This window comes from Hydra vulgaris, chromosome 03, assembly GCF_038396675.1.
Source record: "Hydra vulgaris chromosome 03, alternate assembly HydraT2T_AEP".
Taxonomy (NCBI): Eukaryota; Metazoa; Cnidaria; class Hydrozoa; order Anthoathecata; family Hydridae; genus Hydra; species Hydra vulgaris.
The window spans coordinates 55,024,759-55,039,807 of record NC_088922.1 but is presented as its reverse complement, the minus strand read 5'-3'; the positions used below and the strand labels follow the sequence as shown (position 1 = coordinate 55,039,807).

The window sequence follows — 15,049 nt, the reverse complement described above, 5'->3', positions numbered from 1 at the left end:
CCCCCACACACACTTTCCATTTGTCGAATTAAATTACACAGGTTAATTAACTCAAGCAAAACTCATCACAAACAAAAAAAAGCTTTTCTAAATGTATATTTGATACTGAATTCGAATCTGGTTACAGTTTTATTCTAGAACGTATAGCTTTAAAATTACTTACATTTTTAGTTTTATAAAAATGTACGTAATTATATGAAAATAGAGTGTTTAAACTTTTTGGAAAATAACAAGTCCCACGCAAAAAAAGGATGGAGTTGCGAAACTCATTGATGCTTATAAAAAAATAAATTGTCAAACGTCTTTGAAAATACATTTCCTGCATTACCATCTAAACTTGCGAGGGTCTTCTTAAGAGTTCTTTTGGTAATTCACTAGATAAATGCTTTTCCGCAGTGTTCTGTGATAAGATCGTTAGGACTTTATGAAGCACCTTTTAAATATTACATCATTAAAAAAAATCTTGTTTAAACAAAGTCTAGTTTGGAGAGATCCTAGGATGATTTTTCATCCTAGGATCTCTAAAGCGAATCAACTAAAGCGACATACTGGACACTGCCTGTTCCTGGGACATTGTAGATCTTAGTGCCGATTCACTTTTGCTGTAGTGTTTTGATGTGGCACGATGGTCTCACAGGTAAATAATACAACAATATTTTATAAATCCTACTTGCATACCCATTAAAATATCTATAACTTTAAGATCTCTGCATATGTGGCATTGATAATTGTTGTGTTCAATTGTATTAAGTAGTAAATCCATATTGCCATGTCTCTTTTAGATGCAGAGAATGGGTAACAGGGATGGATTGCTTCACATTTCCATTATGCAAAAGTACTACTTTAAGGCTTTTCCTCGATGAACCAATAAAGAAAAGCCAGTCAAATGCCGCATATGTCCAAGATAATTCTGCGAATAGATAATGTGTATTATGGCAATAACAAATAGGGCAATCTACTGTAGAGTACGTTGCCAAATTAACATTCTGCTTTTGGTAGTAACTGATGCGAGCATTTTTGTAAAGTAATTTGCTCTCGTAAAGTTTCGAGGCAAGAAGCTTTCTCTTTAGAACTTGAGTTAGCAGTTTTGGCTCAAAATTTCTATCTTCCAATGTAATCAGGATCTGCAGACGGTCCGGGAACGCCACCAGTTGCACCTTCATTACTATCCACTTCATCTTTGAGGAAATCTATTCCATCGTCTGGAGGAATTGGAATGGGCATTTCTTCACAATGTTTCACCGGCCTACGTGCTTAATTCATTATTGGATAAGCAATAACATTTTTATTCTTTGCAGAAAACCCTGTCACAATGACACTACAAAAATAACACTCTCATGGATATGGCAAACGGCATTGAAGATTTTTTTTTGTTCATCTAATTGCGTAATCCGTTTGGACAAGCAGTGCAGATTTAATGCAGCGCACATGGTTTATCTTGGTCATCAGGTGACAACCAAGCTAAAATTGTGTGTTTGTATGTATGCTTTTATCATAAAAGCTGTAAATAATACTACAATTATTATTATAAGAAAGAAATGAGATATATGTTTCAGCTTTTTCTTATATTATATTAGTAATTCACATCATTAGTACTTCACATCAACTTAGAACTTCATATCAAGTTCAAACTAAAAACTATCCAGAAAATCCAGTTAAGCTGGTATATATAAAGACTAGTTGAAATATTGTGTTAATATTATTACCCATTCATAACGTCAACAAATAAAATAAAAAGCCGTACCATAATATAATTCATTTTTAATAAAAACTATACGTGCTTCAAAATAAATCTGATTAGTTTTGAAACCAGCGTTAAAAATGTATCCAGGCAACCCAAAATCAACTCTGATAAAAATTCTTTGTTGACTTGTGATATCATTACTTAAAATAAATATATTTCTTTGTAAGTACAAGTTACAAAAAGAAACAGGTGTAAGTGGGTTTTACCTTTATACATGAATAATAAAAACATTTATCTCATATATACTGAGAGCTTGCATTTCATATAAAAGAGGCCTGGCGTGAGCAAAACGATCCTTAAAACTTTTTAATTGTGCTACACGATTCTGTTGCCGATAGAGAGGTTTACGTTAAGTCTTATTATTGCTATCCCAAGCAATGTTTGCATAGTTATTAATGGCAATGAATTAACGAGTAATAAAACTGCATTACGTTTATTAAGAATGCCTCTAGTTTTGTATAAAACTTATACACTCTTGACAATGTTTTTTTACAGACGGTTTTTTAAAGTTTAAGAGCGAGCTGTCTGGTTTAAAAGATTTTAAAAATGTTTCAGTTGTATTTAAAAAGAGCTCTTCACCTTTAAATTGTTAATCCAGGTTGTCAACTGCCCTATTCATAGTGATAAAGATTGATGCTTACTAGACGACAAGTAAACATTGTTTAAATAAATAATAAACAGTTAAGGGAAACACTGCAAACAATGTTTTCTAAATGGGTTCAAATTTTGTCATAAGATACAAAATGTATAGGGTAGACCGGGGGAATACCAACACCTTAATACAATTTGATTTTTATAGTTTTTTCTAGGTTAGTTACGATTTTGGTGAAAGTACCTAAAGATTTGTCCTAATTTTCTGCATCAAATTAATATGTAACGTTTTAAAATTATTTACATTACAAATGTTACATGAATGTTTTTCGTAATTTAAGCACAGTGTCGGTATTTCCCCAGCCACCGGGGTAATTGCGACACCACTTTGGGGTAATACCGACATTAGAAATTAATAAGACAATTATTTTACCAAACATGCTTTATTGTTACATAGAGTAAATAAACGTAGTATATAATTGATAATAACAAAGTAAGACAGGTTAACTCTTTGAGATACAAAAAAACCTTTTTCAAATCGAAGATTAATGAGTAGGGCAAAAGTCACAAATATAGTTTCAGGGGAATCATAACCGCTACAATCTGCATGCGCCCATTTTCCACAATAGACACAACGATACCAGAGTTCATTTTTTTTCCATATTCACCACAAACTCCTTTGAAAATCAATCAATCCCGTCGTCAAGCAAATTGTTCTTGCAAATCATTACTTTCTTAAGTTAAGCAAACAAGAAACAGTTACTGGCTCTAATGTTTCTAATAGTGTCATAAATCTAGTGTATAATGGCGAAAAACTCTAAAATAGCTTTTTTTTTATTTTACTATAATTATTTTTAATTTATTTTATTATAATTTTTTTTAATTTATTATAATTATTTGTATATATTCGGAATGTAGAATGTTTGAAATTTCAGAATTTGCAATTTTTGAAAAAATAATTTTTTCTAGTATAGGACTACCTTAAATATTTTATAAATAATGGGGCAATACCGAGACCTATCGGCATTGCCTCGTGGTGGTGTGTCGGCGTTGCCCCGGTGGAATAAGATGGCGGAAACTTAACCCTACAAACTACTGCTAGCTCCAAATCCTAAAACGGCTATGCCAAAATATTGGTTTTAATATGTATTTTCTAGCTAACTAAGTGGTTTTTTAGTAATACTAACAATTAGAATCTTACCTCAGTTCATCCAGGAGTCAGTTTTAACATGGAAAACTTCAAAAACTAGTTATTTATTTATAGCAAAACAAGCAGAAAGCGTACTCGTATAAAACTTACTGAGCGTTAGTTTTAGTGTTGTCCGCCGGGTAGCAGCACTATACAACAGCGCTTACTCATAAAATACAACTACAGAGCAGGGTGTCGGATTTGCCTCGTGTGTCGTCATTCTCCCGGTCTACCCTACGATTGTTCAGGTAGGAACAAAACTTTCTGAAATTATTATTTTTTACTACTTAATTTTTAAGTTTGAAAAGGTCTACTCTATCAAAAACCTTTGAGAGGACGATAAAATTCTCAAGAGTATATTGATTACTTTCAAATCGATTGTAAACTTCTTTGACTAGTTTAACTACTGCGTTTTCAATCAAGTGAGCTTTTCTAAACTTATCCTGATTATTATTAAGAATGTTGTGACTTATATAGCAGTTGTAAAGTCTATGATGTATTATTTGTCCTCGAATTTTCGAAAAACACGTTTTTTAAAATAGGTTTATAGATAATGTAGAAATATCACCATCTTTAAATATTGAAACCACTCTTGCAAAGCATTTCCAGATTTAAGCAATATAAAATTTGAGCCTGAATATTCGAAAGTTCATTAAAAATGCTAATTTCTGTCAATGTCATATTATTCAATGAAATATTATTCATTCATCTTTTTCAATTTTTAGCCTAGCAAAGTTTGGTGGAGAATGGGTTTGATTTTTAAAACTAGCTGTCGCAGTAAGTAAAAACCATATGAAAAAAATTAAAAAATTTTAATAGACCAATTAATATCGAAAATTTTCTGCGAGTGGTTTCTATCGGTGTAGACATTTTGTGTTAAACTTGTATTATATTTAATTTAAAAGAAAACAAGCATATGGGTCATAGCAGGTCTATATGTCTCATTCTACCATTTTTTATTATATCATGAGATACTCTCACGTTGATAACATAATAACAAATTTATATTAGCAGAAAAAATATTACAAAAATGGAACACTTCTTTTATAATTAAGTTCCTGAACAGTGGCGTCGCTAGGGTTGGTATCACTCAGTGCGGTAAACTCTTGGTGTCACCTCTCTTGACTTTCAATAATCACTATAGAACTTTTCCGTGTGTTCCTATATATAGGTTAATTGCAAATATTTCTTTATAAGTTTTAGTTTTGAAATGCTTTTCTCACACAAAACCACAGACACAAATTGTAAGAAACAGTTGTAGGCTTAGTGAGAGAATTGGGAGAGACTCAAAGAAGTCCATTCAGGTATAGACTTCAAAACATCAATTGTTGACCAGTTATTGGCTTTGAGGAGATCAATATTTTCTGCCTTCATGTTTTTCTCAACTTTGGTATTAATTTTAAAAGCTCAAAAATTAAACATCAAAATTAAGTAGTTTTATAAAAAACAAACCCAAGATAATAAAATCGGAAAATATCATAGCTAATAAAAAAATCAACAAAAACACTTTAGTGTCTTCAATTTTTGTGAAAGAATCCAAAAAAACAATACAAAGTACAAACATTTGATCTTGAATAGAAGACGAAAGATTTTTGTGTTAAATGAAGAAATAGCAGGGTTATTTATAAATACCGAAAAATTAAAACCTGAAAACTATTCGTTAGATCAAACGCAAAAATAAATTAATACGAGCTTAAGCAGTTCTGTCAAATTCGCATTTTTTTAATTTTGGTGTCACCCCTCTGTGTCAGGTCATGATGGTGTCACCCGGTGTGACCCGCACCTCCTAGAGACACTGTTCCTGAATAAAAAATTAATTATTAAAAAAATAAAACAGAACAAATGAAACAATTTTTTAAGGTTAAAAGTTGTAAAAAACCAGCATTGAACGAATTTCAAAAAAAATTTAAAGAAATTATGAAATGTAAATAATCTAATTAGTAAATATAAAAGACGAATTCTTCTTAAAATGTGCTGCTATTAAAATTATTTCAAATCGGCTTGTAGAGTTAAATGTTTTTTATAACCTTGTTGCAGGAAGATAAGCCAAGTACAGCCTGCCAATACCTAAAAAATAAAAAATTACTACTGTCCTACCAACTTAACATTTTTACTACTATTCTACCAACTTAACATGTTCTATTTTCATTCAGTTTGTAATTTCTAATAAATAAATCTACACACACTGCATTTTGCATATATAGATCATCCAGGTCATATTTAAAAAATCCGGAAATTTGTTTGGGTAAAATATCTGGAAAATATTTTCCCTTATATTCCTCCTAATTTTGATTTTATTTTTCTAAGAGTCATATGAAAAAGCTTAAAAACAAATATATTACAAAAAACTATACCTAAACTTGTATGTATACAAATTGTTTTGGATATCCGGAAAAACAAAAATTTGAAAAAAAAATCCGGAATTCCGGAAATATCCAAAAAAGGATAATCCCTGTGCATAGCTTGTTAAATGGCCTAGTTTTAGATATTATGTTGTGAACTAAATAGCTAACCTTGAGCATTGTCTTAACGAATAGAATAACCTTTAAACGATAGAACCTACCATATAAACCTTTTATTTAAAATAAATAAAAAGCGTTACATTAAAAGAGGTGTCATATTATTATTGGTATTTTTATAACAGGTAATATTTATCAAAATTAATAGAAATAATAAAAAAAACACCTTAATTTTATATATGTTATCTTTTTTATGAAGGTTATATGAAGATATCTTGAAATGATATAAATAAAACCCATTTTTAAAAATATATATTAAACATTATAAATAAAAACAATCTCTGAAATCGAGATATAATCAAAATGCAAAAGGATTTCAGAAATGAATCTATCAGTATCATCATAACCAAATAATTCTTTTTGATATAAAGCCACTAAAAAACTTTTTATAAATAACCATTCAAATAAGCGGCTTTGCAAGTCATAATTCTTGCAGTAATAATTTTGCAAGCCATTCATCTGTGGTACCTGTTTTGAAATTCACTTGTTAAAACAAATTTCAAATGCTTTAGTTTTGAACATGCAACATTTAAATGAATGTAAATGGATATATATAAGAGAAACACCGTTTATTAAGATATAAACCAACGCATATATGAAAAATCTCAATTATTATTAGAAAACAATTAAATCTGTAAAAATAGAAAATTCTATTTACAGTTTATTACTAATATGATAATATAAACAAAAAGTCAGTTCATTACTAATATGATAGTATAAACAAAAAGTCTGTTTTAAATATACTAAATATACTTGAAGTGCATTACTAAAATTTCTTTTCTCTTTTTATAGTCGCTTTATACTTTTTATAAACAGTAGTACCAAGTCTACTCATTCCTGGTACTCTTTTAATAATAAAACTAAAATATCTTATTGCTAAATAATAAAATGTTAAAAAAATATGTTAACCAATTTAATAGTAAGTTAACAATAAGTTAATATGTAACCAAGTAAAAATTTATATTAATAGACATTTCTCTAATTCGATTGCGCAACTGATTTCTCAGCTTCAAAAAGAGGCCAATAACAAAATTGTAAACAAACTATATTCGTACTAAATAAAAATGTCTTATTTTAACTCTAGCATTATCAGACTAATATTGAAAAAAAGTGGAAGAGGGAAGTATTACTGTATATCATTGTATAGAAATTTATTTTATAATAACAATATCAAAATAACTGATATCGGTCCGAACCAAGAGAAAAAACTCGATGCTCACAAAGCTTGGTGTAACAAAATGTTATATAGACGTAAAGAAGGAGCTGATAATTTTGAAATAATGAAACACGCTAAAGTGCGGGAGTTTCACTTTAGGCCTTAGTAAAAAATCTTAAAAAAAAGAAATGAAGCTTAAAGCTTGTGTTCATTTAAGACAACACAAGAAAAATTACCTTGAAAATCTCCATGCAAAATAGCCAGATTTCACGACTAAGTTAAGCGATGAAATCGCTGAAAGCGATTAATCCTAGAAATGAACGTGAAAGTATGAAGTATTATCATCCTGAACATCATTCTGAAGAAAAGTTACCCAAAGAATTGTTTACATATCCTTCATATTTTACATATCTGGTTATAGGTGAAACATGATTGACTAACTATCGACTGACCAACTACTCTTGTTATTAACATGGCTTAGGCTTTTTTTATTTAAATTTTACTTCCTAGTTTAAGACACTTTTTTATTGTCTTCTGTAAATTGTTTTATCAAAAATTTAAAGTTTTTTTTTTTTTAAATAGATAAACAGAAAAACTAGTAACTAAGACGAATTGTTTAAGCGATTTGTAGCTATTTGTTTACATTTTTGTCCTTATTGGCCTCGTTTTAATGTTAAGAAAATAGTTGCGCAATCGAATTAGAGAAACGTCTATTCATAAAATATTTGATGAAATTACAATTACATGTTGCAAGTTAAGATATTTATTAACACTTTTTTAAACTATTTATTATATAAACTATTTACACCTAGTAATAAATATTGTTTTACAAACTATATTTTGTAAACTATAAAATTTTTTAAAATGTCAAGTGAATCACATTTACATTTAAACTAGATAAAGTCTAGTATGTTTAAGTCCAATTTTTTGATAATTAGAAACATCATAGATAAACTCATATTTAGCTTTTTATTTATAAAAAAAAAAAAAGTGTTAGGTCCATATTTAGTTAAGAATCAAAAATGTTAAATTTTGCAAGAAATAATACAATATCTCAAGATATAAATATTAACTTTAAAATCTCTATCTAGAAAGATATTAATGCAAATATCACATCGTGGTTTATCAAGCACCTTTTTTTTTTTAAAAGCCTTTTTATCATAATAATACGAAGAATGTGTAAAAATACAAATATTCTTCCATGCATAAAAAATATAACTTATATTTAAACATATTAACACATTACAACATTCACTTTTTGACCAGTTAAGTCAAATACCTTGAGTATATAATTGTATATTATAATCTAGACTGAATCAAACGTAAAAAATAATCCAGTCTACAGACGCTTAGTTTTAATAGTCGTGCAAAACAATTTGCGTTCAGAGCATTTTTTAAATTAAAGTCGTGGATTTTTTTTGAGAGAACAATAACAAAACTGTTGCCAAGGTTAATCATATATTAGATCTATATGCATGACAAAGAGAGTTTGATCAAGACCGAGTAGCTAATTTAATATCAAACATATTAAAGTAGTTGGGTGGCCTTAATTTGTAGAAGACCATGCCAATTTAATATCAGGAGATTGCAGTAATGAAGAAATGGCACCTACCATTAGTAAGAAAGATGGGACATCGGAATAAGAATATCACTATTGAAAATCAAGGCCACGCACCGACCTAGACAATTGCCAAAATCTGTTTCAATATCACTAAAAAGTTTTAGTCGTAAATTTCAATGTAAACTTTACTTTTATTATTTTACTAAAACTTCGTTGACGGTGTCTGTTTTAATTTTGTAAAAACTTTGGTAAAGAATAGCGTAAAACCCATTCGTAAAAATAACTCGTATATATATATTTTTAATTATGGACGCTAAAAGAAATTATTATATTTTGTGTACAGCTTTTATTAAGTTTTTTCCAAAATGTTTAAATAAAGAAAATACATACAAAGCTATGTAACAACATTTACTCCTACTAAACTTTCAAAGTTAAAATTTTAGCAAAACCATTAATAGTAACAACCACAAAAACAATAAATGTTTATTTATAAAAGCTTTACAACATTAAAAAACTTATATAAACAAATTTATGTAAAAATAATAATTTATTTTTTGTAAACACATAGTTTCAAAAATAAAAAATAAATTAAACATGCATCACCAGGGTATTGCTAATTCTTGAAAATTGTTTTTGACGTAATCTGCAAAAAGTGAAAGCTGTTTTTAAAATTTGGTAGTTGATAAAACAAAAACTAAAAATTTTTAAATTTATATAACCTAATAAAAGTAACTAATTTAAATTTACTGTTATTTACTTAAATACAAATGTAATATTTATATAGATAATTCAATAGATACATTAATAGATATGCGATGTACTGACTAATAAGAAAATGTGCAGCAGAGTATAGCAAGAGCGCAAGGTATAGCTCCAAAATAATTATTAAAAAAATTGTTATATAATTATAATTGTTATATAACTAATAATTGTTACTATATTTTGCCTCAACCAAATTTCGTCGATCAATGCGTGTTTACCATGCTTCAAGTTACAGTAATACAAGCCAAGCCCAAGGTAATTCGAATAAAGACCTGGTCTCCTCTTATAAAGTATGATTTTTTTCATTTAACCAAGACGACAAAATCTCAGCAAAACAAAGAAAAGCAAAAAACATAAATGAATTTATAAGTAGTTTTTTATGCCAAAAGCTCTTTTCGCTGAATCATCATCATAACAACCATCACCAGTCACCGACATCATCATCATCATCACCAGTCACCGACATCATCATCATCACCAGTCACCGACATCATCATCATCATCATCATCATCATCATCATCATCATCATCATCATCATCATCATCATCATCATCATCATCGTTATCATCATCATCATCATCATCATCATCGTAATCATCATCATCATCATCATCATCATCATCATCATCATCATCATCATCATCATCATCATCATCATCATCATCATCATCATCATCATCATCGTAATCATTGTCATCACTTACTTTTGCAATAGGATTTATAACACCGACATGGGGTGAAGAGTTAAACAATTTGTTAAAATTTTGCTCTCTATTTATTAACTCCAACCGATAATGTTCTTTATCTTTAGTGAGTTTTCTTATTTCCAATTCTTGCTCAAAAATGCAATTTTTTAACTCATCAATCAAATCAATGTCTTCTTTTCTAGATGGTCTGTTGTGAAACATATTACTTGCATTCTTTAGGCTAAAACATATATTAAATACAATATTATACAATATACATTATATTTTAGGAGCTAGTATACCAAATAATTGCAAGTAATGCTTAACCCTATATTGCATATTGTGTCTTTAAATTAACAAACCATCTATATTTGTATTGCATACTGTAAATCGAGGGAAACAATTGTTTACTTGCTAAAGTTGTTTTAAAAGATGTTTTTTGTTATGTTTTTATTAAATGTGCCAGTGTTTTTATAGTGTTAATGAAAGAAGTTGCGAATTTTTTATTTCCTCTTTTAAACTTGAATTTTAACAAAGAAAAAATAAAGGAAGCTCTAATTAAAAATTCTGAATCGTATTGTATGATATCTAAATCATTAAATTCAGTTATTTTGAAACATTTGGTTGAATGATAAGTCAAAAGTAATTAGCTTTGTGTGTGTGTCTTTAAAGCAACAATATGCATTTTAGATATATTTATATATTTTTTGAGATTATTTGTTTTTCTTCTACTGCAGAAAGACATTTAAATGTATACAGAAAATTAAATATATATTTAAAAATATAAATTTAAGTTAGGAAAACCTTAAGTAGAAATATAACTTTCTCAACCTCTTTGAAGCTCTGTTTAAATAATCTTATCATTCAATTATTATTCTATATATTTTAACAGTGATTATTTATTGCTATAGATGAATCCTAAAAGCTTCTATGGATCTTCAAAGAGGTTAAGAATCCCATTTGGAGAGACTGTTTTCCCTGTAGACCAACCTGAGTTTTCTGATGTCAGTGATCTATCGTGTGAATCTGATGAAGACTTTATTACATCAGAGTCAGAATCAATATATGCTAATTCAGAATCGGATAGTGATGTTTTTGATTGTAATGATCAACAACAAGCACTACAGTTCGGTAAAACATATCAACCTTTACAGCCACCACTACCACCAGTATGCCAACCACAGAAAAGAAAACAAAATCTTATTTGGAAGATTAAAGAAGCTGATGATGTTAAGCAAATTAATCTTCCATTTCAAAACAGTAACGGTGAAGAAGATAATAGGAATGTAATCTTAGACGAGCCGATATCATATGTAAGAAGATTTCTAACTGATGAACTTCTTCAAAATATTGTTGACGAGTCTAATAAATATGCGTTACAAAAAAACATAGAGAAGAATTTGCATTTGGACAAAAATGAATTAGAGCAATTTATTGGCATTTTGTATTTAATGAGTATTGTGAAGCTCCCATCAACACGTATGTACTGGAGCAATGAGTTGTATTTTGAAAAAGTTACCTCAGTGATGACATTAAACCGATTTGAAAAAATAAAGTTGTTTCTTCATTGTAATGATGACATGCAGCGTTCAGAAAACTGTACTGACAAACTTTACAAGATACGCCCGATCGTAAACATGTTGAAGGAATCTTTTATTAGCCTGAAACATTATGTGTATTGATGAACAAGTTGTTCTTTTCAAGGGAAGATCCTCGTTGAAACAATACAATCCTCAAAAACCTAAAAAGTGGGGTTACAAGTTTTATATCTTGGCTAGTATTGATGGACTTGTTCATAATTTTGAAATACATTCAGGTTCAATTGATGTTTGTAAAGGACAGCCTGATTTGAAAGCATCTGGAAATATTGTGATGCACTTGTTAGTAAATGTACAAAGGGATAAATGGCACAAACTGTTTTTTGACAATTGGTACACTGGATTGGAACTAATAAAAACACTTTATGATCAAGGCATAGCATGCACAGGAACAGTGCGTACAAACAGGCTTCCAAATCTCAACATGCCCACTGATGGTGAATTAAAAAAAGTAGAGGTAGAGGTAGAGGTTCAACTGCCATCAGGGTTACCTCAGTTGATAATGTTGAGCTTCGCGCTGTGAAATGGTTTGATAACAGGGGCATTGTATTGCTAACAAGTTATGAAGCGGTGAATCCGATAACCATTGTTAACCGCTGGGATAGAAAATATAAGAAATTTGTTCAAGTCAAAAGACCATCTGTTGTAACCACGTACAACAAATATATGGGTGGAGTAGATCTTCTTGATGGCATGCTGAGTCTGTACAGAATCCACATTCGATCAAAAAAATGGTATCACAAACTCATTTGGCATTTTTTTGATTTAATAGTAGTGCAAGCGTGGATACTCTATTGTAGAGACATGAAAAAGGCACAAGCCTTAAAGAAAGATATTCTCCAACTTCGCATGTTTAAGCTTAAAGTTGCAAAATGCTTAGTCCAGTCTAATAAGGTTTCAAGCAGTAGGCGAGGCCGACCATCCACTTCTGTTGACCATCTTCATAGAGCAAAAAAGAAAAGGGGTCCTGCTGCAAATATACCTGAGCCATCCACTAGGAAAGATAATATTGGTCATTTTTCTTCTTTTGTAGACAAAAAGGGTTGTTGTAAGTACCCAGACTGCACTGGAATAACAAAAGTTTTTTGTGAGAAATGTAAAGTTCATTTATGCTTTACGCCTAATTCCAATTGTTTTCGAAAGTTTCATGAGTAATTAAAACTAAAAATATTGTTGAAGAGAAAGATAATTAATAATAATAAAAAATATATTTTAATTGTATTATCTTCGTATGCTAATTGTTTTTAAATATTATCATTACTGCATATTGTTGCTTTAAAGCAACAAAGCCCAAAAGACCTAATTTATGAGGTGCAAACTTTTTTTTGATTACTCCCTGTTTTCTTAGACCCAAATGAACGTTTTTATAGGATTTTTAATTTTTTTAATCGTATCTGCAATAAATCATGCAATATAGGGTTAAGAAACTTATAACATATTGTCAACAAAAACAAGATAAAGTATTGAATATCTATAAATAATTATCGACAACAGACCTCAGAATGTATAAATGGAAAATAAAATAAAGATATATACATTAATATATCAGGCCAAAAATACAAATTTTTTGTTGTTGCGATGTTCCTGAATAAATGAAAACTTGCATAAAATTTGCAAGATCTAAAATTTGCAAGATCTAAAATTTTAATTAGTTTTTTTTTTGACGGTAAGACTAATTTACCATAAAAAAAGAAAAAATATTCAGAGATATAAAATATAAGTGCTAACTATTAAAAAAAAAAAACCGTTTGTGTAAATCAATGGGCAATGATTAGATTTCATTTCATGCCAATTTTTAAAAAAAAATTATTAAAAAAAAAAAGGAATTTATAAAAATATACTCAAGTTTCAAACTTTCAACTTCTTTCTGAAACTTTAAAATTTTCTCACTATGTTCATTAGCCATCAAATTCAATTCATAGGCACATTTAGCTTTTACTTCATCAACGTAGACATTGTGTTTCATTGTTAAGATTTCAAGTTGTTCTCTAATACAAATTTTTAATTTAATAATGGTTTAACTTCTTTAAACACGATAGAAAAACATTTGGGTTAAGTATAATAAACACAGTTAAGAATAAATGTTAAAAATTTTATTTACCTGGTGGGGACATGACATGTTTAAGACATCTAAAACGCGTATAAATACATTTTATAGACGTTTAAAACACGTCTTGTGCCCAATGTGTTTACACAAACCTCATTTGTAAATTGCATTCTCTTCTCACATCTAACACCTCCTGCCCCTTAAGGTAAATTTCTTTTCCAATTTTAATTGTTTCATCTGTCATGTAATTTATTTTTAATGAAAGTGTTTTAACTTGCTCCTTTTCTTGTTCCAGTTGTTTAAGAAGATCACTAACTTTTTCATTGTAGATGGAAAGCTTAATATTAAAATGTTAAAAACAAGTTTTGAATTGAATATTTTAAAAGAATGCACAGTTGTCTTTAAAACTAAATAAATTTACATATCACTCAAAATATTTTAAGTTTGTTTTAAACAACTATCAAATACAAAATATAAAATAAAAGAAATTGGACACGATAAATCCTTATTTAGTATAAATAAAGTACATCAAGATTTTCTAAACTCTAGAGACAATGTGCTTTGAATAACAAATTATATTACTAAAGTTACCTCTTTATCTCTTACTTCTTCACTGAAAATAAGTTTTTTTTTACATGCAATAAATTTATCATTGAATTCTTCTGATTGTTTCTTTATTTTCTCTTCATACTGCAGATGTAGACTTGATTGCAGCAATGCTTTAAACAAAAATCTTTTGTACAAACACATGCATAAAGTTAATATATAAACATTTGTGCAATACATGCATGTTTATATATTCATGAACAACAACAGCAAAACATTACAACAAAACTGTAATAATAAAAACAAAAGAAAAATAGAAAAAACCTTTTTCCTCATCAAAACTTTTCGTTAATTCAACAACAGCTTTTTTATTTTGGTATTCAAGGTTACTTTTAAGGGCATCAGTATAAAGCTGATTTTCTTTTTGAATATCAAGTATTTTTTTTTCATATTTTTGATTTAGGGCTAATATTGCACTCTACAATAATCAGAATGATGTAAATTATTTTTGTAATTGCTTAATTACTAATAACTACATGCAAATAATATATATATATATATATATATATATATATATATATATATATATATAATATATATATATATATATATATATATAATTTTGTAAACTATGAATAAAAGCAATCAA

At 28.7% G+C, this 15,049-nt stretch overlaps 1 protein-coding gene across 11 annotated transcripts in view; it reads right to left on the bottom strand.

The window, feature by feature from the left end:
• Positions 1-9,057: 9,057 nt before the first annotated feature.
• Positions 9,058-15,049, bottom strand: part of LOC105846184 (protein FAM184A) — a 69,753-nt gene continuing 63,761 nt past the window's right edge. For 2 of the 11 annotated variants that reach the window (XR_010637678.1, XR_010637683.1), the window contains 6 exons: positions 14,725-14,878; positions 14,446-14,573; positions 13,909-14,191; positions 13,649-13,795; positions 10,228-10,450; positions 9,058-9,403 (listed from right to left, as the gene is read on the bottom strand). Coding sequence is in view for 3 of the 11 variants with exons in the window: in XM_065793716.1 (XP_065649788.1) it covers positions 9,374-9,403; positions 10,228-10,450; positions 13,649-13,795; positions 14,007-14,191; positions 14,446-14,573; positions 14,725-14,878 (867 nt within the window). In the remaining 8 variants the exon portion in view is untranslated. Of the gene's footprint in view, positions 9,404-10,227; positions 10,451-13,648; positions 13,796-13,908; positions 14,192-14,445; positions 14,574-14,724; positions 14,879-15,049 lie in introns of those variants that run through there. The other 9 variants (XM_065793716.1, XM_065793717.1, XR_010637686.1 and 6 more) reach the window with 7 other exon arrangements.